Source organism: Acanthopagrus latus, chromosome 2 (assembly GCF_904848185.1).
Source record: "Acanthopagrus latus isolate v.2019 chromosome 2, fAcaLat1.1, whole genome shotgun sequence".
Classification (NCBI taxonomy): Eukaryota; Metazoa; Chordata; class Actinopteri; order Spariformes; family Sparidae; genus Acanthopagrus; species Acanthopagrus latus.
The window spans coordinates 8309370-8332726 of NC_051040.1; the positions used below are offsets into that span (position 1 = coordinate 8309370).

The 23357-nt window shown below is 40.2% G+C and overlaps 2 protein-coding genes and 1 long non-coding RNA gene across 5 annotated transcripts in view; 1 reads left to right on the top strand and 2 right to left on the bottom strand.

Annotated features, from left to right (window-relative positions):
- Window positions 1-13595, bottom strand: part of nectin3a (nectin cell adhesion molecule 3a) — a 33408-nt gene extending 19813 nt beyond the window's left edge. Inside the window, exon 1 of one of the 2 annotated variants that reach the window (XM_037085140.1) lies at window positions 13278-13595. In XM_037085140.1, the coding sequence (XP_036941035.1) occupies window positions 13278-13365 (88 nt within the window). In that variant the 5' untranslated portion in view covers window positions 13366-13595. The remainder of the gene's footprint in view (window positions 1-13277) is intronic. The other variant, XM_037085131.1, reaches the window with a different exon arrangement.
- Window positions 13577-18261, top strand: LOC119011860. The gene is made up of 3 exons (XR_005072287.1): window positions 13577-13674; window positions 15300-15390; window positions 16695-18261. It is a non-coding gene; the product is annotated as an uncharacterized LOC119011860 (long non-coding RNA).
- A 257-nt stretch (window positions 18262-18518) lies between these two features.
- diabloa (diablo, IAP-binding mitochondrial protein a) lies at window positions 18519-22436 on the bottom strand. 2 transcript variants are annotated; one of them, XM_037085277.1, is made up of 6 exons: window positions 22316-22436; window positions 21686-21818; window positions 21471-21593; window positions 20387-20497; window positions 20156-20252; window positions 18519-19801 (listed from the first exon to the last, which is right to left on the bottom strand). In XM_037085277.1, the coding sequence occupies exons 1-6, from the start codon at window positions 22378-22380 to the stop codon at window positions 19593-19595; spliced, it is 738 nt and encodes a 245-aa protein (XP_036941172.1). In that variant the 5' UTR covers window positions 22381-22436; the 3' UTR covers window positions 18519-19592. The 2 variants fall into 2 exon arrangements, with proteins under 2 accessions (XP_036941172.1, XP_036941181.1); XM_037085286.1 differs by lacking the exon at window positions 22316-22436 and adding an exon at window positions 21943-22179.
- Window positions 22437-23357: the final 921 nt, after the last annotated feature.

A 23357-nucleotide genomic window follows, 5' to 3' on the forward strand; every position in this document is an offset into this window, starting at 1 on the left:
TTGTGTTCTCCACCCCACAGACATCTGAGCCGACAGAACAGCTGTTTGTTGCCACCTTACTAGTTCAACTCAGTTGCTTTGCTTGTCAAAATATAACATAATTACACTGCCATGACAAAAGCTTGACAGTCAGATAAATGTTTGCAAATATATATCTGTAACCGGCATACGAACAATGATGGAATGCTGATAAAAATTCTCCTGCAGCACTGGTTTTCTCAGTAGTAAACCAACATGCCTGGCATGCGTGACATTGCGTTGATGCATGCAGACACGTGTCTCAGACCAGGCTTCTTCTACCCAACATGCTCCACATACTGCAGCTACCTGACACGACACTCCAACTGCTACCGTACGTAGTTTGTCTATCTCAGTGTGTCAGCTTTCAAGCCTGTCAAAGCATACAAAGAAACTAGACTCCATCCATGCTATGCTGTTTGTTTTACAGTGAGTATTTGGGAGTAAGTCGGAAAGGAGGGAGAGAAAGGGGGGAAGTGCTTTTAGAGGACTCCACCCTTACCATTATGGGAGGGGTGACAGATGGCCTCTGCATGGGATACCTACAGCCAGGAGGAGAGTGGGGAAACTTGGCACTACAAGCTGGGAGCATGAAGAACACAGCCAGGACTCGCAAACTAGAGCACCGCGAAATATTATATAAAATACTGCAGGCAAACGTAATGTAAGCAGTGCGTTAAACAAAGCTGTCATGCTGTTTCATCAAGGAAAAAGGAATACTGCTGCAGAGCTGAAGCACAGCTCCAGGCTGTCACTAGTTGCATTACTGGTTATCAATCTTACCTGGTAAACAATAAGACTCAGAACTTGAAATGGTTATTTTGGTGGCCATCTTTATGCTGTGTCACTGTTTTGATTTGCAACTCATTTAGTAAGCTCAAAGTGTGACTCCCTGCACCACAGAACATCCGGCAAAAACCTAATTTGACCGAAGAGAGCACAGCTGCACTTTTGCCCCCTTTTTTCCTGAGAAAGGCGAGGAAAGAATGAACTCATGGGAAGGATATGCCTGCCCTTTGAAGAAATGCTTCATATTTGTTTCTTTCCCTCCTGACATCACTAATTGCGACAAGCTGCTCGAAAGACGCAATGCAAAATCAAAACCTTCCTCTTTGCCTGGCAACCGGCTCAAACATTCCACGTCAGCCACTTGATGAGCCAAAATCTCCACCTACTCAGATCTGAACCCAGCTTCAGCCCTGACCTCCGCAGAGGAGGCCGTCGCCTGGCTAGAGATTCTCGCAATGAAGCCCGCAGTGCGTGTCAGAACCATGTGAGATGGGGGAGATCCAAGGCCAGAAACATTTACAAGCAGCAACAAAATAGACAATATGTCATGTTCGTGTAGACAAACTCCATGCATAGATTATCATGTCAAACTGCACTCATGAGGGACTGATCGGAAGACCTCACAGGAGAAGAATGCAGACATGAGATCTGCGCAGGAAGGAGTGTGGTTTAGGACTAAAGCAAGAGGAAACTCTGAATACAGTGAAAAGAGGATGACTAAGGACACATGGCAAGAAATAGGGCAGTTATTGAGAGGAAGTAGAGGAGTGAGATGAACCAAAAAAAGGACTTTTACAACAGTGTGAACTATGTTACGATATAAAACTGTAACCAGGCTGGGTCAATCATTTTTACAAACTCATATTAATACATGACAGGGAATGACAGAGACCATCAAGTTTGCTGCTGAACCAGGACAAAATTGGTTGATCTGAGCAGACATTGTAGTGCCTGCTTTCACAATCATTTCTATAATTTATGATTACATGCATCGTTTATGTTCTAACTAAACTACTATTGACATTTTGAAAACCTGTAACATCACTGTAACAAAGTCGAACAAGACAATAAACGTGGTCAGACAATCGGAAAGGAGGCTGAGAAAGAGTTTAGCAATAGTATCTACAACTTAATTTGGAGGAAGTTAGCACACCCTAGTAATAATCCCTCATTGAAATAATCCCTCAACAGTTACTTTGAGGAGTACAATGTGATCACAACCAGGGGCAAAATAAGATCCAAATTATCATGTCAAGCACAATTATTTTGAGAAATGTTTTTTTAACTCTTAATTTTTAAGTAAAATGTTATGCAATGAAGATAAATAGTCAAATTGCTGTTTTGGGGGATTCAAATTGTAGTTAGACGCCTTCTCCTGGTTTTGAAATTCAACTTACTGCAGCAAAGCTGATTCAGCCCTTTCTGATTACATCACATTAAACATTTTAAAGCAGCCAAAACCAAGTTGGCAAAATCTTTATGTGCCCCTTATTTCAAAATTGGTAATTGGAATGGAGTCGGTGGAAATCTGTCTCCTCTTCAAGGTGTTAGCAAGCATCCAGGGCACCACACCTAGTCTAGTCCTCCTCAGCCTCTTCTCTGCTCCAGTAGTTTTTGACTGTGAGTAGGAGGTGGACACAGGCTGAAGGGCAGTGTTTCATTACTGTTTAATGAGTGCAGTAATTTACACTCTTTCCAGGCACTGAAGTCCCTCAGTCTAATATTGGCCAATGGCAACATTAGCTGACTATTAAACTTCCATCTTTTTCTCAAGGTCACATTTCAAAAATGTCCATTAACATGTATTTGAAAACGGTATTGCAAAGTATGCCAATCTCATGCAACACATCCAAATGGATCTATGAATATAGACTAATAAATGACTACAAGATAGAGTCATAAAATAATCATTCATTGAGGACTGAATGGGCTTAAGACGTTGGCAGCTACTGTCCCTGACCCATTCTAAGTCGTGTGTGTGGAGGACAAAAAATAAATACAATAAAAAAACATGTGAGAAAGGTGAGAAATTTGTACGAAATGAACATAGAGTGTAGTATTTGGGAATTTTCAATAGCACATCAATAAATCTTCCACTGGGGGCAGCATTTTCTTACTCCTCTGTGCCTTTAAACACTGCGAACTCAAAGAAGTCAATAGGCGGTGTGGAGCCATTTGTTTGCTATTGTTACTCTCTAAAGTGGTGACTAGGAAAAAAAAAAGCACAGACAATGGCTAAATGCCTAGCACAGGCCCCCAGACTGTATTTTTGTCTTTATTTTTGTATGGTCTATAACTCTGTCCCAATCAGTTGGACACAGGATAGACCAAGTGGTGACTTGCCTGTTTTATAGCGTGTCTTATTCGTAAGAAATATTTGTGCAGTGTGTGAAAACATTAGTTCCTACACCAGCTCCATCAACCCCCTTCCTTCCTCGCATTGTATCCTGTGAGGGTGGGTGGCTTTTTCAGTGGGCTAATTCATGGTGGAAACAAACACAGGCTGACAGGCCTTTAAAAAGGGGCAGGCGGGCCTCTTTCACATGTCACTGTCCTCTTCAAAACCTTTTTCTCATTGCTCCCCCATAGTGGTGTGGACTCTTGCGTCCTTGGCATCCTGGTCACATTTGATTAAAGATCCATGCTTAAAAGAAAAGGATCAATAGTGTTGACATACAAAGTGTCTGTGTAGGTTACAACCTCTCGTCAGAGTCAACTACAGCGATGAAGTGGAACTCGTGAAGGACAATGTCTGCCACTGTGTATCAAGGCAACACAAATACTCCTACAGCATCCTGCCTTATTGTGTGGGATTTGTTATTGTTTGCTGTGGGGGTTTGTGGTATTTCAGCATGTGAACACAGCGCTATGGATCCAGAGTGGGCCAGCATTGTTATTTTTCCATGCACATGGAACTTATGGAAAACAGAAAGAGTAAAGAGAACTGCAAAAGTCACAGATGGTCACATGAGGAAAAGAAAGGCATTTTCAGTCTGCTGTGTGAAGTGAAGTAACCTAATTGTAAAGGTCTTCTTTTCAAGCGGAGAGGCTACAAAGGGACTCTTTCTCAATTAGAGCTTGAGTGTATGTCATCCCTGACACGTTGATGCTAATAGAGACTGCACTGCACTCACCACAGCAGTGTTGAAAATTGCAGTGGGGTAGAAATGTTGTTCATCGTAGGGTCCTGCAAGCTCATCAAGTGCATCCGTACTGCTCCTGTCCGCTTTAAGAAAGCTGAGTGTTCTCAAAAAACCTTTATCTTGTCTCTGAAGTTGACAGCCATGAACGAATGTTGAGACATTTACTACACAAAGCAATTAGTCAAGACAATTGAAGCGTCTACACTTTCAGAACAAGAGGTGTTTTATGGTCGGCCTAGTATCTGTGTAATTGATTTTAGTAAATTATTCACAGCGTCCACTGAAATCTACCATCACGAACAAAGACAGCACAGACAGGCTACCTAGTGATAATTGGAGGTCTAACCCTCTGCATTAGCCACTGTGATAAAAAAAGATTAACTGTATGTTGGACTGGCATTTGTTCAACTTTGACTCACCGCAGCTGCATCCATGGCCCCACTGACTCTGCCACTATGTCTCACACAACTGTGCTCATGAACATTTGGGTGAAAAGAGGAGTAATATCCTTTTCCTCATGGCAATCTCCTTAGCAATGCTCAAGTGGTAACCCAGGCAGCAATGAACCATACCAACTGTTTCAGTAAAGATTTATGCATTGTTTCAGACACGTTAGTGTCCTTTGATTCCTGACAAGAAATCTGATAAAACCAAGTTAAATTTTCTTTCATTAGGACAGAAATAGATCAGGCCCTTGTTGGGTGGTGGTGGTGGCAGAGGGTGGGTGGAGCTTTGCAGAGACGAGCGAATGAGTCCTGTACTAATCACAGACTCCACTGCCCTCGACTGGGTCTAAATGGGCTACTGTACTTTCATTAGGCCGATCTAACATAATGGAAACAAAGTTTCCCACATGCCACAGAGACCCTGAAGGGAATTAGACTGTTTTTCTTTAAAATGATTCCCATGATTGTCCAATTTTAGACTTCTTGTATGACGGCTGTTTCTGCCAACAACCAGCAGCATGTCCTGTTCTTTTCCTACATGATGTCAGTGACTGTCACATGTAGGCTACACCCACTGGACTAGTATTATCTGGGAAAGTGCAGAGATTTGAAATATGTTTTGGTGTGGAAGAAGAATACTGGTGGGCGGCGAACAATACACAGCTATTTTTATATACAACTACATCTGTTATCCAGTAACACGCATTTCAGACTAAAAGCAAACCACTTTATCTTTTAAAAAATGCTATTTGAACATGTTTACAGCCCTTTTATTGATACAAGAATAACAGTCAGGCTTTGTTTAAGTGCTTGATCTGCCAACCAAGCATTTAACCTTGTTAGTGTCCTCTAATGGGACCTTAATGCTATATGGGATAGTTTGCTATGTTAAATACATAATTTTATGTGGCCATTCTTTGAATACCAACAGAGGGAAGAGGGAGCACTGGGAATCCTCGCTAAAAGCTATGATTTGAACAACTCAATCTGTTTCTCAAACAGCAAATTAACATGGATGTTGCATGGCAGAACTAGAGTGGGATTTAAATGCATATGTAATTAATAGGCCATATGGCAATACATGATATATACCTTGATATTTAAAATTCTTCTCAAAAGCACTTCATTAACAAAATCAAACAACACAGTATTTTTCACTAAATAGGCCCTACTTTGATATGGATGTTGCAACAATATTGTAGGGATGACTATTTGTACTTTCACAAAAAACACATCGGTAATGTGGATAATGACTAAGCGGGTAAAGGCAAGTGTTAGAAAAGTAGAACAGTCTGGTAAGTTTAGAAAAATGACATCACTTTACTGTAATGCAGCCTTTAAAACCAGGAAAAGATGACAGATGACATATCACAATATAACCATATCCAAAATCTGAGACGAAATATATGTTCTTATCATGGTAACCCAGCCATACACAAATGTTGACCACTTAGATGCAGCCTCTATCAACACAGCATCTAGAAATGAACAAACGTACAGTGCTATAACACATCGATGAAGTAAGTGCCGTTGAACATTCTTGAGCAATTAGCATCACTGCATATGTCAACAATCACCACTTAACAACAGGAAGAAGTAAAGCAAGCCAACAGCCTCAGTACTGTGTGTATCCAGCGGTCAATAAAAACAGTAGAGTTCGGTCAGTGTGGCATTTCAGCAGCATTATCCTGGTTAGAGGGAGTTCACTTTCCCGGCACACACTCTCACCCTGTTTCTGCAACAGATTAGAGCGGTACTCTTGAATCACACTTACCACCCACTTTGAACAGTGAAAACAAGGAGATTTGGGTGAAAAAAAATCCCAGCTGACTAAAGCACATCTATAGTGACCTCACAATTATGTGCAATGCCAACATGCCAATGCAAAGCATTAAGCCAGCTGTTTTGTGTATGATGACATTAAGTTGCCCTACATCCTGTAAAGTTATGTATAGACTTCAATCGAAGTCTACGCATCGTTGCAATGTACACCACACTCCCCTCCTACAACTGCAAAGTCCAAAGAGATTCAATTTGCTAGAAGACTAAAAAAAAGTCTGTATGGCAACATCCAAGTGTATTTTTTCTGGGACTCGGGTTACATGTCTACTTTGACATAGTATTCCCATAATGTGAAACTCGCTTGGATCTGAAAGACAAATATTTTTAGAAAATAAAGGTAGCGGTATCCCATTTATTGGTGGCTTAACAGCTCTGGGTTGGAGAATAAGTACACTTTTCAACTTTGACGCCCTCCTCTTTAAAATGAAATGCAATTGACATTTAAACAGCCCTAAATAGAACTGGCCACTTGTTTTGTTATGATCTTTTTCACAATCCAAGTAGAGGCAAAATATAGCAACCACAATGACCTATCGTGTTTGTCAGCAGTGAGCAGTAATCTATGACTCTGTGACAAAGCCACAAAGAACAGTGTGGGTTCTACCTTTCTTCATCAATTTTAAACATTGATGAAACAACTTTAATCAAACAGGGAGAAATATCTTCAGTTTTAAAGTCTATTTGAAAATAAAGAGACCATCAGCAACTTAAAGAAAAGTAGGGGGGATTATGGACAAAGGGGGTGCAGCTGGGATGGCAAAGAAATACATAATAATTTGGCTGAATACCAGCAAGGATATAGTTATCCTATTAAAGCCATTACTGCAATATATCTGCATCAAGAACTAGGGCCTTGCTCTGCAAGCCAAATCAGGGAACTCTGAGGTAAGGGACAGGTCTTTCTTTCGCTTAGTTTCAGTGTCTGATGTTATCTCACACAAAAGGAGGGCAGAGGGCGGGTGCTGAAGCCTAGAAAACTTGGACAAAAGCGCTGATAAAATAGCAAAACTCTATGAGAAATCCAACTGCGTCAAATCCGACTGTCACAGGCAGTCTGCTTCAAATGATGTGAGTGTTCCCAACTGAAATACAGGAATGTTAACACTCAGTACTACAAGACATGGTTCTGGACTGTCACTCATGAGCAAGTCCTTTATTGTAAATAATGCATGCAGTGAACATTTCCTGCTCACTTATGGTTTTGGGCCTGTTATTCTCAGAGACTCCGTGGTACTGTTGTTACACAGTGTTTGGGCATATACCAAATACATTACTTGCCCACAGCTCCTCACTGTCATTTTGTTTTTTAATAAATATTTAGTTGATAATGAACGCACCAGCAGCGCCGGCAGCAGAGTCGTTACGTGGAGTAAAAGGAGTCAAATTTCTCTTATGACAGGAGTGAAAAGCAATATTTCAGATTTAAACAAGTCTAATAAGGAAGCAGATAATGTTAAAGAGAAAAAAGGAGATGGTTACCTCACTGAGAAGTTGTATGCAGCTTGTTGCCTGTAACCTTTCACCAGCTAAAGGCTTTTAATGTGGAGCTGCATCAGTAGAAATTGTTCAGTTTGCATTTGCAGCAATATAACAAAGCACTCCACAGATAGTGAACATCTTGTAAAAAAAACCCACAAGATTATTAGCTGGTGGAGACATTTCGACACCTTGAGCTGATAAACTTTGTAGGAGGAAATATAGTCTAGTCTCTTGCTTGACTGGCTATGCTGAAATTCTCCCGAGCCGAATGTCTGTTATCACACTAAATAAACACTGTGGTAGACAGTTTAAAAGTTTGAGTGTAATACTGAAGGATCCATCTTGCAGGTGTTGGGAAAACATCAGCGAAAAAAAGGAGATTCCTATCTTGCTGTGGTATACTGTATGTCCACATTTCTTGTGTACAAGCAATCAGCACTTCCCCGTATCTGACTGGTGGGTGTTAATAATCTCCCACTTGGGTGGTAGGGGGTGTGTCAGTGCATACAACTGACTGTGTGCTCTTCCCAAACATCAGAGCCACCTGACAGCTGAATGAGTGAAACAAATAAGACTGAGCGGTGAAAAGCAGCCACACCTGTTTCCCATAACCCCGGCGCTCCTCTCCTGGGGGATTCAGCTGCTGAGTGTGCACATCCTGCATGTATACCGCTTTAATGTGGACTGTGAAGCCTCAGTGTATCCGAGTGACCCTAGCCTCAGTCACATACTGTGATGTGTTCTTTCAAGGAAAAAAAACCTTGACTCCTGAAAACAGCAGGCAAGAAACTGTTTAAAGGTTTCCCTCTGTTCATTCACAGTGGGTAATTAGCCATGGAAATATCTGGAAGCCATTTTTACAGCGTACTTTCCTATGACGCAGTGATTCAAACAGTCGATTCCTGTCTATCTGAGATTTATTCAGTAGACAAGACATAGTAGCTAACACACAGCATCCCTAACATTAGCATTTTCCTCCCAATTTTGAATGGCCAATTACCAGTGCACTGTGGTCCTAATGACTGGTAACTCCCAGTGTTGGTCTGGGGAGGAAGGAGACACAAAATAATTAATGCCACAAGGACTGGGATTGGCTCAGGAAACCAGACGGTTGGGTTAAAGGTTGAGGTGTGGTGTTATTCTATATTTGTGTCATTATCATTAAATCTCATGAAAAGACCAAATTCAATAATTAGTTAGTCTGACTGTAAAATCTTTCCAACTTCCCTACTCTGTCTGTGGCACTCAGCCCCAAACCCATTAACTCTATAAAAGCAAAAGTTAAGTTACACTGATGACATTCGGTACATTTGGTGAGCTAGCTAGTATTTATATCTCCAGCATTGTTTATGTGGGATTTACTCAGAATAACCTAAACTGGCCACGTTCAATGTAATGTAGGTGAATGGTGTGACTCACTGGTGGGTTTTTTTTGGATAACATTGGAGGAATAAGCCACATGAGGACTAAAATGCCATTTATAAAATGATCATTCAGCCATCTTGACTCGACACATTTGATTTCCACATGATTATTTATCTCACTGTGTGACTAACTTACTTTTAAAATGTATTGGGTAATGATCCATAACAGATTAATTTACTTATATTATCTTTGCTCACGCTTAGCCATCCTCACCAATTTCTTAAGTAGCCTAGTTTAGAACGTAAAAACGATGCACATGTTTACATCAGATCTGGTTTAACATACAAAATTTTGAGGCATAACAAACGTGTACATGACACTATCACCTGCGTGTTTAACGTTCAATATGTATCACGACCAATTGGTGCAGCAAAGTCCTGTAAAATTGTTAAAGGCGATTATGATGTTGAGAACTATTTTTGACTTTTCTGCATCATAATCATCAGAAATTTAGACCAGTGGGATTGTGCAACTGAAGCGCATAAGTAGAGGACCACTTAACATGGAATGAGAATGATAACAAATAACTGGAATGGATGCCATCTTAAAGATCCCCATTATAAAGTATATTATTTAGTATTTAGTGTAATTCAAGTGTGAATAGGTTGGTGTAGGCAGTCTGAGCTGAATGTATTCAAGTCAAGGGATAAGCTAAAACTGGGGGTTACAGCTCTGAATTTACTAATGGACCACCAGGGAGCAGCTTGGCATACAAAGCCTGTGACAGTCAGTCACATCTGTCGGGGCAAGAGGAAGCAAAGGGTGGAGTCAACAGAAGCTGGTGACCACAGCCTGCTCCCTGAGCCCCACACACAGCCTCCGTGTCCCACAATAAAGCAGCCAACTCATCTGCTGATGGCCTTCCATCAAAAAGAAAACACTGCCTGCATTTAATGTGATTAGGAGTTTTCAGTCTGCTGCCTCACAACCAAGATTTCAGATCAAATGAAAGGATCAGATGAATACTGCAGCTGTGACCAGCAGATGTGCATCCAAATTTTTAAACTTATTTTTTGCACATAATTCCAACTCCAAATAGTAACTGGGCATCAGCAGACTAATTTTGATAGTGGGTCACAGTTTGTCATCTTGCAAAGAGTTATGATTGTTTGGAGAATACTGACTGAAAAAATGGTAAGTGTATCTAGTAAATCGAGTAAAATGCTTCCTAGCTTATTAAATGTTCAAATATTTATGAAAAAACAGAAAGGTCAGCACATAACTATATTTCTTCATACATGACACATATTTAGTGTTCAGACTGATGAATGAATGAAGTTATCCAATCAAACCCCCCTGAACAGAGAGTCCCAGAAATGTGTTTGACCTGATGTGCCCTATGCCATGTGGTGACAGAGCTGAATGACAAACCTACTTTTCCTGGCCACGTTTTGCTTTCAATTAATAACTAACCTCTATAAGGACCAAATCTGCTCAGTCAGTGCACTGCTTTTTCAAATCTATTTCTGTGTTGAGTCTGTAATTTAGGCGGCTCCATTACTACATTATTTATTTAGATTATGAATCATGCGGCCCCAAGAGAAGAAACCTCAAAACTATGGTCTTCAATTACAGACCTCACAGCCTGTAGCCACGCCTCGAACAAACCCCCTCCTCACAAACCCGTCTACACTACAGGGAATCTGAAAATGACACACTGAAGGAAACTGGCATCAAAACTGTTTTTGTCTCTTCAGTCCCCCTAAACACTTGTGCTCTGCTGCTAAACACACAACAGTAGGCCTATGCCACATGGGCTCCAACCATATGCTAGTGAGAGTCAAAAACCTGCACACCTTTCTCTTCCAAACACGACACCACAACTAACCTTTCACTGGCTAGTTTGTCCCATGTTAATAATCAGCTAATTTGGCATTCCAGGTGACTAGTTCGGCTGAAAACTTGTATGCACATGGCACCAAAGAGCACATGTTGGGAGCCTAATCAGCTTAGTTTGGAGCAGTTTGTTGTTTATCAGTTTTCTGTGTTGATTTACGAACTAGTGTTTTGTGGGTAGAGACAGAAAGAGCATGGTATGAAGAGGACTCTGTAATTGTATGTGTTGGAAGTGTGTGTGTGTGTGTGTGTGTGTAAGGATGACAGAGATGACACTGGCGGCAGCTGTTGAGACGCTGCATACTAAAGCTCGGCCAATGAATCCGTCAGGCCAATAATATATCAGATGACATTATCGCAGATATAGCAGTATCTGAAAATGCGTCCCCTGATACATGACAAGAGTTGAGAAATGCCAAAAATATGTTTGGGGTCATTTGGAAAGGTCTCTATTATATTGTTTGTGCACTAAGAAGGACCAAAAGGTTTACAGTTAACCCTAAAATGTAGCACACAGCACATGGGACATTTTTCAACATCATCTGATGTTTTACACACCAAGAGATTATAAATCAACTGAGAAAATATTCTGCAGATCAATCAGTTAAAATTATTACTTGTAGCTTGGGGTGGGGACCCACAGAGCAACTCACGACACAATACAACCCACCAATAACATTAGTAACACAACACAGCGATTCTGAAATACCTGGTGCATTGCAAGATAATCATCTACGATACCTCATAATGTCTATGTAACACATTAGTTTTATTTATTCACTGTATTGTGTTATCAGCGTCACAGAATTTGACATGAACTGAGATGAGACGCTGTACAAAAGAGATTAGGTCTCTTTAACAACACTGACAGAAACTTGTCCATGTCCACATAGCATCATTATCATGTAAAGAGAAACATTAACTGACTGGTTAAAATACCTTTACAAAAGTTTACACCTGGAGGAGTCATAAAGTTGTGACTCTTGTAATCAAATTGTCAGGGAATATGTTACGTGCCTGCACACTTTAATGAAAATATAGATATTCTGTGGCAGTGTAAGAATAATCGTATCACAAGAGGAGGCGATACTATATATTGCCATATTGATATTTTGTCCCATACAAAGGGACTGATCAATGTCAGCTCTACAGAAATGATTTTTGTGGCTGTCATACTTATTACAGTTAGTGATGCAGTCAAGCTTTTATGTTTGTTTATAGAAACTGCTACCATGGCATATCCGAGAGGTTTTTATTGCTTTTGCATTGGGGAAGAGAAAACAAATGGTGCATTCCTGGGTGGTATTTACTTCACTACCCACCAGTGTTTGTCTCTTCTTTTGTCTTAGCGGTCCTGTCATACACTGTAATCCCAGCTCAGGAATGGGATACAGCAAAGCTCTCCAGCTGCACTACCCGGGACAGTATGGTGGCTGGAAGGTGCTCTGGCTGGCATGCAGCCCAACTGCAGGTCAATACTTCCAGAGACTCTGCGACTGCAGTGCCTCTGTTGAAATATGTCTTCATTTCCCCTGCCACCCCTCACGCCCAAAGCAAGACAAGTCTGCGCTGCCTCTCCTGTCCCGTATCACATATCCCCCCCTCATCTGTGCAACCACTTGGCAAACTTTTTACAAAGGGGCTCCTCTTTGCTCACCATAAGTGACACCCTTAACACTCATTTCGTTTCTATTTCTGTACGCTGCTGCTTGATCCCCTATGTTTATGGCCATCTGAATGCGAGAGAGGAGCAGAGCAGCCGGTATCTCCCCCCGAAAACACTCCCTGAGTAATGAAGGCGAAGTCATGATGTGACACACTGGAAGTAACGTTAGCTAGAAAATGTGCGCATAATCACCACCGAATCAGTGCCGAGCCCTAAGTTCTGGTTGAGTCACTCGGAATGAGAAGCTTAACAGTGATTAATTAGCTGTGGCTATTATGGGGTAAGAAAGTTAACACAAACTATTGTTGGTAACATTAACGAAGTTGCGTTCAAACGGGACGGACGAACGAGGTTTAGCTAACGGTTAACTGACGCCAGTAGCTAGTTACTTTCCAGCCGCCGTGCTGTTGAGATAACCGTCCGCAGACAAGAACCGCTAGCTCAAGTAAAGCTAGCTGGCTTCAATGGAGCACAGCCCCCCACTTCAACACAACGAGGTCCGGCCGGTTTTGAGTTTTTTTGGGGGTTTTTTTGTTTTTTTTAATATCGGGGAATAACGCCGGAGAGCCTCCACCGCAACTTCCCTCAGCAGCCTCAAAAGTAGCGCAATGACAAAGAGAGCGGTTAACTCACAGGTAAGTCCGTATAAGGTGAGGAGTGATGTTAAAAGTCGCAGTCCGTTAGATGGCAAAGTCCTCCTGAGAGCGGCTCTCTTCTCCATGATTCCCGTGTGTCTGTGCGCCTTCGCACTCTCTCGGTGGATCGTCCTCCTCTCTGTCTCTGCTCGCTGCTCGTCGCTGCTCTCTAACTGCTGCTGCTGCTGCTGTTGGCTCGCGCTCCTGGGGAGCTGCTCTCCATAGCGACGGACCCGCGTGGGCTGTACCACTGCTGCGGGACAACACACGGACACACGCAGCCAGCACGCGCACGCACGCACGCAAGCATACGGTCCCAATCAGCCCCCATCTGATCTGATTTGAACCACGCGGGACACTTCTGAGATATAATGACAAGTCATCAGAGCAGTGTGGTGAGTATGGGATCTATAAAGAGTATTTTATCTGGTGTTTATCTCAAGAAGCTTTATTACGTCCAGTGATGGCATGTAACTGAGTACATTAACTCAAGTACTGTACAAGTTTGAGAGATTTTACTTTAGTGTTTCCATTTTCTGCAATTCATACTTACATTTTTGAGTATCTTTTTGTCCTTTTTACTCCACTACACAACTTAATTTATTTGATAACCTTAGTTCCTAGTTTCAGTGTTGGAATGTAGCTAAGTATATTTACTCAAGTACTTCTGGACAACTTTGAGGCACTTGGACTTTGAGTGCTTGAGTGTTTAATTAATTTTTACTTTATACTTACACTCCACGACACATTTGGAGAAAATGTTGTACTTTTAACTCCACTACATGTAGTTGATAATTTTAGTTACTAGTTACTTTGCAGGCTGATCAAAAATAGCACATGTTTAAACTAATTTATTTGACAATCAGAAAAAAAAAATGAAGATGGATGGGCTGAAGATGGGCTCTGATAATCATCCAGGCAGTTAAACCTATAATATGAAGTAAATACATGTATATACACTGTACAGTGTGCATAATTTACTTTTACCTCTGTTTTTATACATTGAACATCAGATAATTTAAGACTTTCACTCTAATACTGCTTGCATTGGTAGAGTAATATTTTATTCATTTATCTTTATTTTTTACTCAAGTAGGACTTGTGAGTACTTTTACATAGTTCATATCTCATCTGATTCAATGCAAAACAACAATAACAAACAAACAAAAACAACAAACAAAAAAGCCATGAAAACTTCCAAGAGAACTTATTGGTAGCCTGGATCAGGGGTAGCAGTGGTGAAGGTATTCAGATCCTTTACTTCTCTATAAGTATCAACATAGCTTAGAATCGTTACAAAGCCTTTGTCATGTGATATGTATGTAAGTCTTAATTTAAAAGTAACTTGTTGTCTAATGGGTGTCTTGGAGTTGTAGTAGTAAATATAATGAAGTTATAATCACCATAGAGAACCAGAGCAGACATGAGACAATCATTCATGAGACAGCTTAAAAACATTAGAGACTTACCAGCTGGACAAAGTCAGCAGCTGCCCTGAGCCCCCCAGAAAACCTCAGGGGACCTCAAAGGCTCCAAGTTCACCATGTGGCAATTAGTTTTTGATCATTTGTTTAACTGAACATTTGTTACCTAATGCTGTTTGCAACACTAAAGCACAATGTAAGCTGCCATGATAATTGCTCTAATGACCTTGTTACATGCAGTAATTGTGAGGCCCCTGCTTGTGATGGTGCCTGAGTAAAAGTCAGTAATTTCATGAACCTTTTAACACAATTTAAATATTAACATGGGAATTGATATATGAAAAAGTGATCTTTATGCATGTTTCTCTTAAAACCAGTCAAATTAAAGTGGGGGTTGGTTGGGAACCCCCTTGTTTTCGGAGGGCACGGTTGTGAAAAGTGGCACCGCGCACTCACTAAACTGCAATGAAACCATTAATTGCACAAATAACAGTTTACTTCTTAAGTGTGATTGCATTCTTCACAGCAGCGACTGAACAAATAAAGACTCATTGTCTTGCTGGAGGAGACACCAAACCTTTATCTGTTTTTGGCAGATCTCATGGGTGTTGTGGAGATCTGCAGCTGGTTACTCTATAACTCTCTAACCACCACGTCCAGCCTATTTAAAGACGGAGGTTTCGAAATGTAAGCTGATATAAATGTTGTTTTGACTTCACACATCTGAAAGGGCTCTCAGATTGCTGGAGCAGATTCAATCAGTCAAGGGGAAATATGGATAAGACAGGTTAACACAGCCAGGAAGGAACATTTCTGAGCACCTTCACCATACAAACTGTTCGAGCTAAACCAAGATTAAAAAAGGTTAATCAGCGATTGTTGTAACAGAGCAGGTTGAGGCACATATTTCATAGACAAAGTGTAACCAATGTCATAAAGTTATTCTGAAAGTGTGAGGGGGTGAAAACGAGGAAGTGAATGTGAAAGTTAATATAAACCCCAGGAGATCAGCCACTGAAGGACAAAGCAATCATATGCAGCTGAACTTCCCTTATTCCTGTTTCTGAGAAAGTGAAACAGTGTGCTTTCTCCAGCTTAAACTCAGGCACACTGCTCCACTCTGTCCTAAAACAAAGTGGTAATGAAGCACTCTCTTGCATTGTTCTTTTTCTTTGAGATAATTACAGCTTTTACACATTCAGGAATCCGGCGTTGTGTGCTGCACGGTGTTATTATCATGCTCCGTAGCTTGAACTGATAAACACGCTCCCTCAGCAGTTTTAGGCGGACATCATATTCAGTCAGTGAAGATAAGCAAAAACCTGCTCTTCTCAGTGTGATTCCCTCACGCTGTAGCTTCCCGTTTCACTCTGCTGTGACGTCCTCATCGCAGGCCTGCATCAGTGTCCTCATCAGAGGACTGGAACTCTCCGGGGAGCCTCCATCTCCCGCAAAATTTACCTCACTTTCCCTCTCTCTCTCTCTCTCTCTCTCTCTCTCTCTCTGCGCTACAGCCCAGCTTCACTGTGATTAAAGCATGACCCATGATGTGTCACCACACTATACCCCCTGCCTTTATACCCTCTGGTGGTTTATTTATATCCTCAAAGAGCTATAAATCCCCAGGTGAAAGTGCTGCCCTTTTCACCGATCAATCTCCCCTCCTGGGCCACTTTACATCGGAACAGTAAAGTCAGTGCAGGGAGGAGGCTCGTGTATTTATGAGATGATGAATCACGTCTTGTTTTCTCCCACAATACATTTAATGTGTTAATGATATCACTACCCTGGGTGAAATAGTTTCACAAGGCTTACTTTCATGCCGCTGGCATAACTTGTGCTGCACCAATGCTGCGCGAATGCTCAAATCCCCTCAGAAGCACTAAATAGTTTATGAGCATTTATTACCCATGACCTTTGTAATTGTGGTTACCTCATTGAGGGTTTATGCTGCAAAAATACTCAGTAAGCACTATTACATTTTCTTCCAGGCAGGCAAGGCTGCGCTGGCACCACCTCCCCTGTGACCAGTGGGTGCACATCCACACAGACCGTCTGGGACATTTGGTTTTACAGTCTGTGAAAACAGCCTTTGTTAAACACAACATTCCTCACTAGTCACATTGGTGAGCCGGGCCTTGCACACCTCAAGCCCCCCCCCCCCGTAGCCACTCTCATGGTCCCATCCCCTGCCAAGGCATGACCATCTAGAGCAGGGAGAGGTCACCTCGCTGCTGACGCCACACACTTGTGTCTGCAGCCTCACACAGGTCTTTCCCTGTAATGAGCTCCCTCCAAAATGACCAAATGACCTTCTGCGGTACACACTGACCTTTTGGAGGCATACGTGAAGACAATAAAGACAACGGAGCCTGTTAGTGAGCATTCATATTACTGAACATGCGTAGATCTGGTCTCAATCTTGCAGGTTAGGTATATTTTTCTATATTCTCCCCAGAATCTAATACAGTGTGAAGGCATGCACATCAGTGGTAACAGACATGAGCATGGCGTTTAGAGATAATAAGCTTCACTCGCAATCTGGTGTTCCCATGTATTCACAACCATTAACACCAAAGAAAATAGTGTGGGTCATAACTCTTGCTATAAAAAAAGTGACTCAGAGAAAAAACAATTAATTGACAAGAAATTAAAGTGCAAAGTGCATCCAACTGTAGCAATAAAAAAGAAAACGTGTTGTGATGGATTTAGATCGCCATCTGCTGGAATTAAACGAGAGGTCCTTCAATGTTCAAGTCCATCTTAAAATAATCATGTCGACATGAATATTAGAATTAGAGCTGTAACAATGAATCCTTTAATTAATTAGTTGTCAAAATTATCTGACTGCAGCTTCTTTAATGCAAATATTTTATATTAAGGGCTTTGCACACAACTGAACAAACAACTAATTGATTAATTGAGATTATAATCCACAAATTAATCGACAATGAAAACAATATTTTGTTTTATCATTAAAAGTTGTAGTCATTTCTTCTGTTCATACCAGCCATTAGGAGGTTTTTCATAATTGATTATTTAGATACATTTATCTAAATAATCCATAAATATACTGTTTGTGTTGTTGTTATTATTATTACATTATATTTGATTAAAGCTTTAACATTTTTAAGTTTCGTCTTTTTATTTTATTGCTTTTAATGATCTCTTATTCACTCTTTATTATGTTAACTAGATTTGTGCCAGTGGAGTCCATTAGTCTCTGAATCAAATCACTTTTAAAAACATATTGCATTTTCATTTGTTTGAAAGATGCTATATAAATAATCATCCAGTGTAAGTGGCCACAGTCCTCCACCTGTGTAAAAATAAAATCCAAGTTTTAGATTGAGCTAATCAAAATAAAGAAACAGACAACCAAGTGACTCTTGAATATATTTTTGGATAGAACGTGTACTGTGGATTTTGTCAATAACATCACTAGCATAAAGAAATCTCTTAAGGCCAAACCTGGTTCAGTGTACACACCAATCTGGAAAAAATTGGAAGCTGTGCTTCAAGCTTACAGAGCACGGTGGTTGTAGCAGAAAAAAAAAACAAACTAACATGGTTGGTTGTCTGACTGATATTCTAAATCATGTGTTGCAATGGGAAATAAAAAACAAAAACAAACAAACAAACAAACAAAAACAAACTCTTCTATAAATGCAAATGACATCAGTCTGCCATCCTCTCAACTAAAAGCTTGGGCAACATCCTGCACCATAACCTAAATCTAACTTAAAGAAAAACTATAATTTTGAAATCTGTATGTTTAAAACAAAATCATTCTTGTTTTCCATTATTAAAGTCATCATATTTCAACCAGTTTATTCATTTATTTTAAGTAAATCAGAGGCAGACTGTGTGCTAAGAGGTGACACTGAAGATGAAGTGATGACAGGCAGAGAAGGCTTTGAGAAAACACCTAAAAGCTTCTTGACAGAGAGTCAGGACATGGGTAATTTGCAGCGAAGGTAGAATTGCTGAGTGATAAAGAGAGACACAAATAACGAGTAAAGCAACACTGCCTTAAACAGTGTTCTCATGGGAACACAAGTAGTTGGAATCAGCAAGAAATGAGTTCATTTGTGGATTTAAATTTGTGTGGATGAGATGATCACACATTACAACATGTAAAAACTGCAGCTCCACCAAAAACAGTGTTGGTCAGCCAATCGTGTGGTGTCTCTGGGTTTTATGGTGTTTACAAAGTGGCTTCTGGCGACTTCAGCAAACAGAATATCTCCCAAGATGACCGCAGGGGACACTGTGTTCACATCGTTGGCAGAGACACTTCTCGTGTGAAACATACGTTCACACCAGCAATTAAATCAGAATCAGAATCAAACAACTCTCATCCTTTGGCAGCAGTATGAGGTGGACACATTGTTTTCTCTCCATTTTTAGCACTGGTTAAGTGTTTTTCAGTCCATTGGATCAAAAAACAACCACAGCAAGACAAGACTAGTCGCTCAGTCAACACAAATATCATCTAGTAAACAGGAAATGAAGTGTTATGCTTCATTATCTGACTTAACAAAGACCAAAAACAATCAGTTGTATGTTTTTTTGTACTGTGCTTTGTCTTTATTAAAATGAATTCTATCAAAGTATAAAGCAAAAATCTGATGCTGATCAAGTGACAACACAATAAACAGTGGAGAGAAATTCAAAAAGTAGTCTTAAAAGTGGTCCTTATTTTGTGTGATTCACTTTTTCTGCATTGCAGTTTAACTGCGGATGAAAGGACATAAATTGACTGCGACACGACAAATCAGAGTCAAACATGATGGAGACCCAAAAAGAAAGAAGACTATGTAGAGTTGATATACAATTATTGTTTGCATTGAACACAAATGAACCTTTTTTTTATGGTTTCTTTTGTTTTAGTCTTCTCTTAGATAAGCCTCAGGCACCTCTTCGTCATCGCTAGTATTCTGTAAGGAGGCGGTGTACTGTGCCATCCTTTCAACCTCCATCACTTTTGTCTCTGCCAGCTTCTTCTCTGCATCCGTTGACAGTTTCTGCACCTCCTCCACCTGCGACAGGGCCACCTGAATGTTCGTCCTCATTGTGACCGACGCATGTTCAGCTCCTGGACACAAACACACACTCATTCAGTGTGCTGTAAAAGGTTCAGAGGTTGACATAACACCAGCTCAAGTTCAGACATTAGTGTGTGGTCATTAAGAAGGCACTCCTGTCCATCATCTCCATTTGGTTTTACACAAAGGCCTACTGAGTGACAGCAAATGATCTGCGCAATGTCCAAAGTGTAACACTGACAGCAGCTGAATGGGAGCAGGCACAGACAACAACATACAAAGCTTTCAGAAGATGATTCACAGCCAAACACTTGAATTCATCGTCACTAGAGCCCTGAGAAAACCTGCCTTAACCTATTCAATCACACAGCCATATAACCACTCTGACATGTTCTTTTACACACCTGACGTGTATGCTGCCTCTGCTGCTGTTTCACACAGCTTGACAGCATTGATCCAGGTGGACTCAAAACGCTTGCATTCATCTTGTCTGTCATTAACCTGTCAGGACAGAGAGAATTATAAAACCCAAGTGAGTTCAAACAGATCTGCAACTGTTTGTTGTCTGTCGGTGTCACGATCAATAAATTAACACAATGTCTTCAGGTTTGTTTTGAAGGACAATATAAACTAACCTGTGCACGCTGGCCAATGATCACCTGCCAGATTGTGTCCTCTTCTGCTGGACTCAGTCTTCCCAGAGAGTCCAAATATCGTTTTTGGAGACTGATTAGTGTGTGCACAGCCTGTAAGCAAACAGAGGGAGGACGTACACAGTTGACATTTAAAAATCAAAGGCCTAGCATGGAGAATAGCACAGAGGAGAAGTTTACACAGTACAGATAATCTTCACACTTTTTTAAAGAGACAAATAGGTCTGTAGATTATCCCTGCTCGCTAGCCAGAGCAGTGTTTCTTTAAAGAGTGTTTGTGGATAAAGTATTTTGGTGATTTGAGTACCACAAATGAAATCCTTTTCACGACTGTTATCAGAGTTTAGTTTTGCATTCAAAACTAAATCAAACTTGTCTGCAGGTCAACAATGAAGCGTCGGTCTATGGAGCACCTAAACTTTCTCTGCACTTTTTGGATGTGTGTGAATTTTCCTTCCATTTTCTTTTCTATTTTTCGAACAACACTGATGCATGTGATTGTGTTACAAGGGTAGCGTTGCTTGTAGTGAGTGTGTGGTTACACGGGAGAGACAAGACATGCAAGTGAAAACAACAAAATCATTTGGTTTCAGTTTCAGCTGATTCATTTCATGTAACTGCCTGTCTACTTTCCCAATTAGGTAATGTATCTTCTAGTGACAAAATTGTGAAAAATGATGATCACAATTAACGTCTTCAAATTGCTTTTAAGTCCAAAACCCAAAGACTCTTTATTTTCTATCATATATAAACAGAAAAGCAATAAATCCCCACATTTAAGAAGCCGCATCCAGCAGATATTTGACATTTTTGCTTTAAGAATTATGATGTACAATGAATCCATCGCCAAAAAAACAAAAAAAAACAAAAAAAACGTTGGGAATGAATTATTTCTTCAACTGATTAAGCTGTCACAGGTGCTACACAGAACATTACTTGAAATTACACTGACTAAAAGCACTTGCACTTAAAGCTCCTACCCTTAAAAATACAATTTCTAAAACTCAGTATGAAGATTCTAATGACATAGGAAACAAGATTTAAAAAAACAAAACAAAAAACTTACTTTTGAGTACTCTGTGATGGCATCTACAAGAGCCAAGGTGGCCTGAGAGAGAAAGGTGCTTGAGCTGTCTGTCACCAGAGAAGCTGCTCGTTTGATCAGAGAGTCGTGAGAGAGGTTTTCAACCTGCAGCAGAGACACAGAGAGGAAACAAGGAACAGAGTATGAAGTAACATACTGTTATATATGTTTATAACCTCAATGTGTCTCGGACTCACCTGTCTGAAGGGTATGGCACACAGCCCGCCGCCAACTGCAAAAGATGCCACACCTGTGTACAGAAGATTCCTCCATTTCCCAGGTTTATAGAATGCAGGTTTTCTGCTGCTTAACAGGACACGAGCAGAAGTCCTGAACAACACAAATATCCAGGTTCAGCTCAATGTCGAGTCCCACTGCATCAAATACTGTCATATTAATCTGACACACTGTCACATTTGGCAAACTGCTCTTACATAACGCCAAAACTACCTACGTAGAAATAAAGTGGCGACAAAAGCAGACTGACATCAAACGTCAACCTAATTTGAAGATATATTCAACACCGCTTTTCACAAAACTCTCTTTAGCGAGTCACTTCTGCATGATTCAGTACGTAGACAGACATACGTGCAGAAAATAAAACGACAACGCTTAATTTATGGAATGAAAAACAAGTTAAACGTCTTTTCTGACAACTTCCGGTTGTCTCTGCCACCGATGTTATGAAGCGAAACACCCTAAATTCCCCACATTATCATCACCAGCAGCATTTAATCCGTAAGAGACTGGTTGTTAAGTAAAGCGTATATATATGAAATGACAAACGTTGCCAGTGTGAAGTTATATAGCTGTAATAAACATCCTACCTGAGGAGACGGAGGTAGCTTGTTACCCTCCACAGCGCGGCCATCTTGGTCCGCCACAGAAACATGCTCGTCGTCACCGGGCAAAGGTTCCCCTGGTGTGTAGCTGCCAACAATGTCGCCCCTGGTGGTCAAAACAACAATATCATCTTGTGCTCACCCACGTTGAAGATAACAAAAGATAGGCCCGGCACAAGGACACAAATTGATACAGATAAAAAAAATAAATAAATAAATAAAAAAACAGAGATAACTAAACACAAAAATAAGAATTGAAATAAAAATAGAAGCTATACAAGACCAATTATATTCAAATACTGATAATGAAACTATCTGGGGTATAATGGGGTGGGTATACATTGTGTTAGTATCTGGTATTTAATGTACCGAAGTATCAAGAGTAAAAACACAAGTAAATTATATAAATATTTACATGTAATTAAATAAATAAAATCATGACCAGTTTCTCTCAATCACATTTTAAAAAACCTTTTTGCTTATCAAATAAAACTTATAAATATGTGCTCCTTAACCTAGTAACATTTCATCACTGATATTTACACTGAGTTTACATAGTGTTTGTGTGTACTAATATTGTAATAAGATGTACTTGATTATGAATAAAACATTTAAACATGTTTTAAACATAGTAACATAATATAGCATGATAAAGTACAGTTGTGTCAGATATGAAATATAGTATATAAGGTGAAATGTGGCATAATAGTATAACTTAATACATAGGCTAGTATATTATATAAAATATAATAAAAACAGTAAATAATACAAAATAATTTGTGTATGCTATTTGTATTGTTCTTATGTTCAGTATTTGCAGATTAGCCAAAATCAGTTTGTCTGCTAAAAAAAAAAAACTGTCATGGCCTGAAGGTTTTATGAAGTCCCATTAATGTTTTGCACAAAACACACAAAACATTATGAGTTTCATGGCAAATGAAGATTCTTTTGTCCAAATGCTAAGTTTCTCCGCTCTGAGTGGCTGGTTGTGTTTATCAGGAAATCAAACCTAATGGAAGTTAAAGCA

What these genes read in the sequence shown, in the direction of transcription:
- diabloa (XM_037085277.1), bottom strand. Translation starts at nt 22,380, where the DNA reads ATGTTTCTGTGGCGGACCAAGATGGCCGCGCTGTGGAGGGTAACAAGC. An exon ending in TCATTGGCCAGCGTGCACAG is followed by an intron (nt 20,253 to 20,386) that starts GTTAGTTTATAT and finishes CTGTCCTGACAG; the next exon opens with GTTAATGACAGACAAGATGA. An exon ending in AGAGGCAGCATACACGTCAG is followed by an intron (nt 19,802 to 20,155) that starts GTGTGTAAAAGA and finishes GTTTGTGTCCAG; the next exon opens with GAGCTGAACATGCGTCGGTC.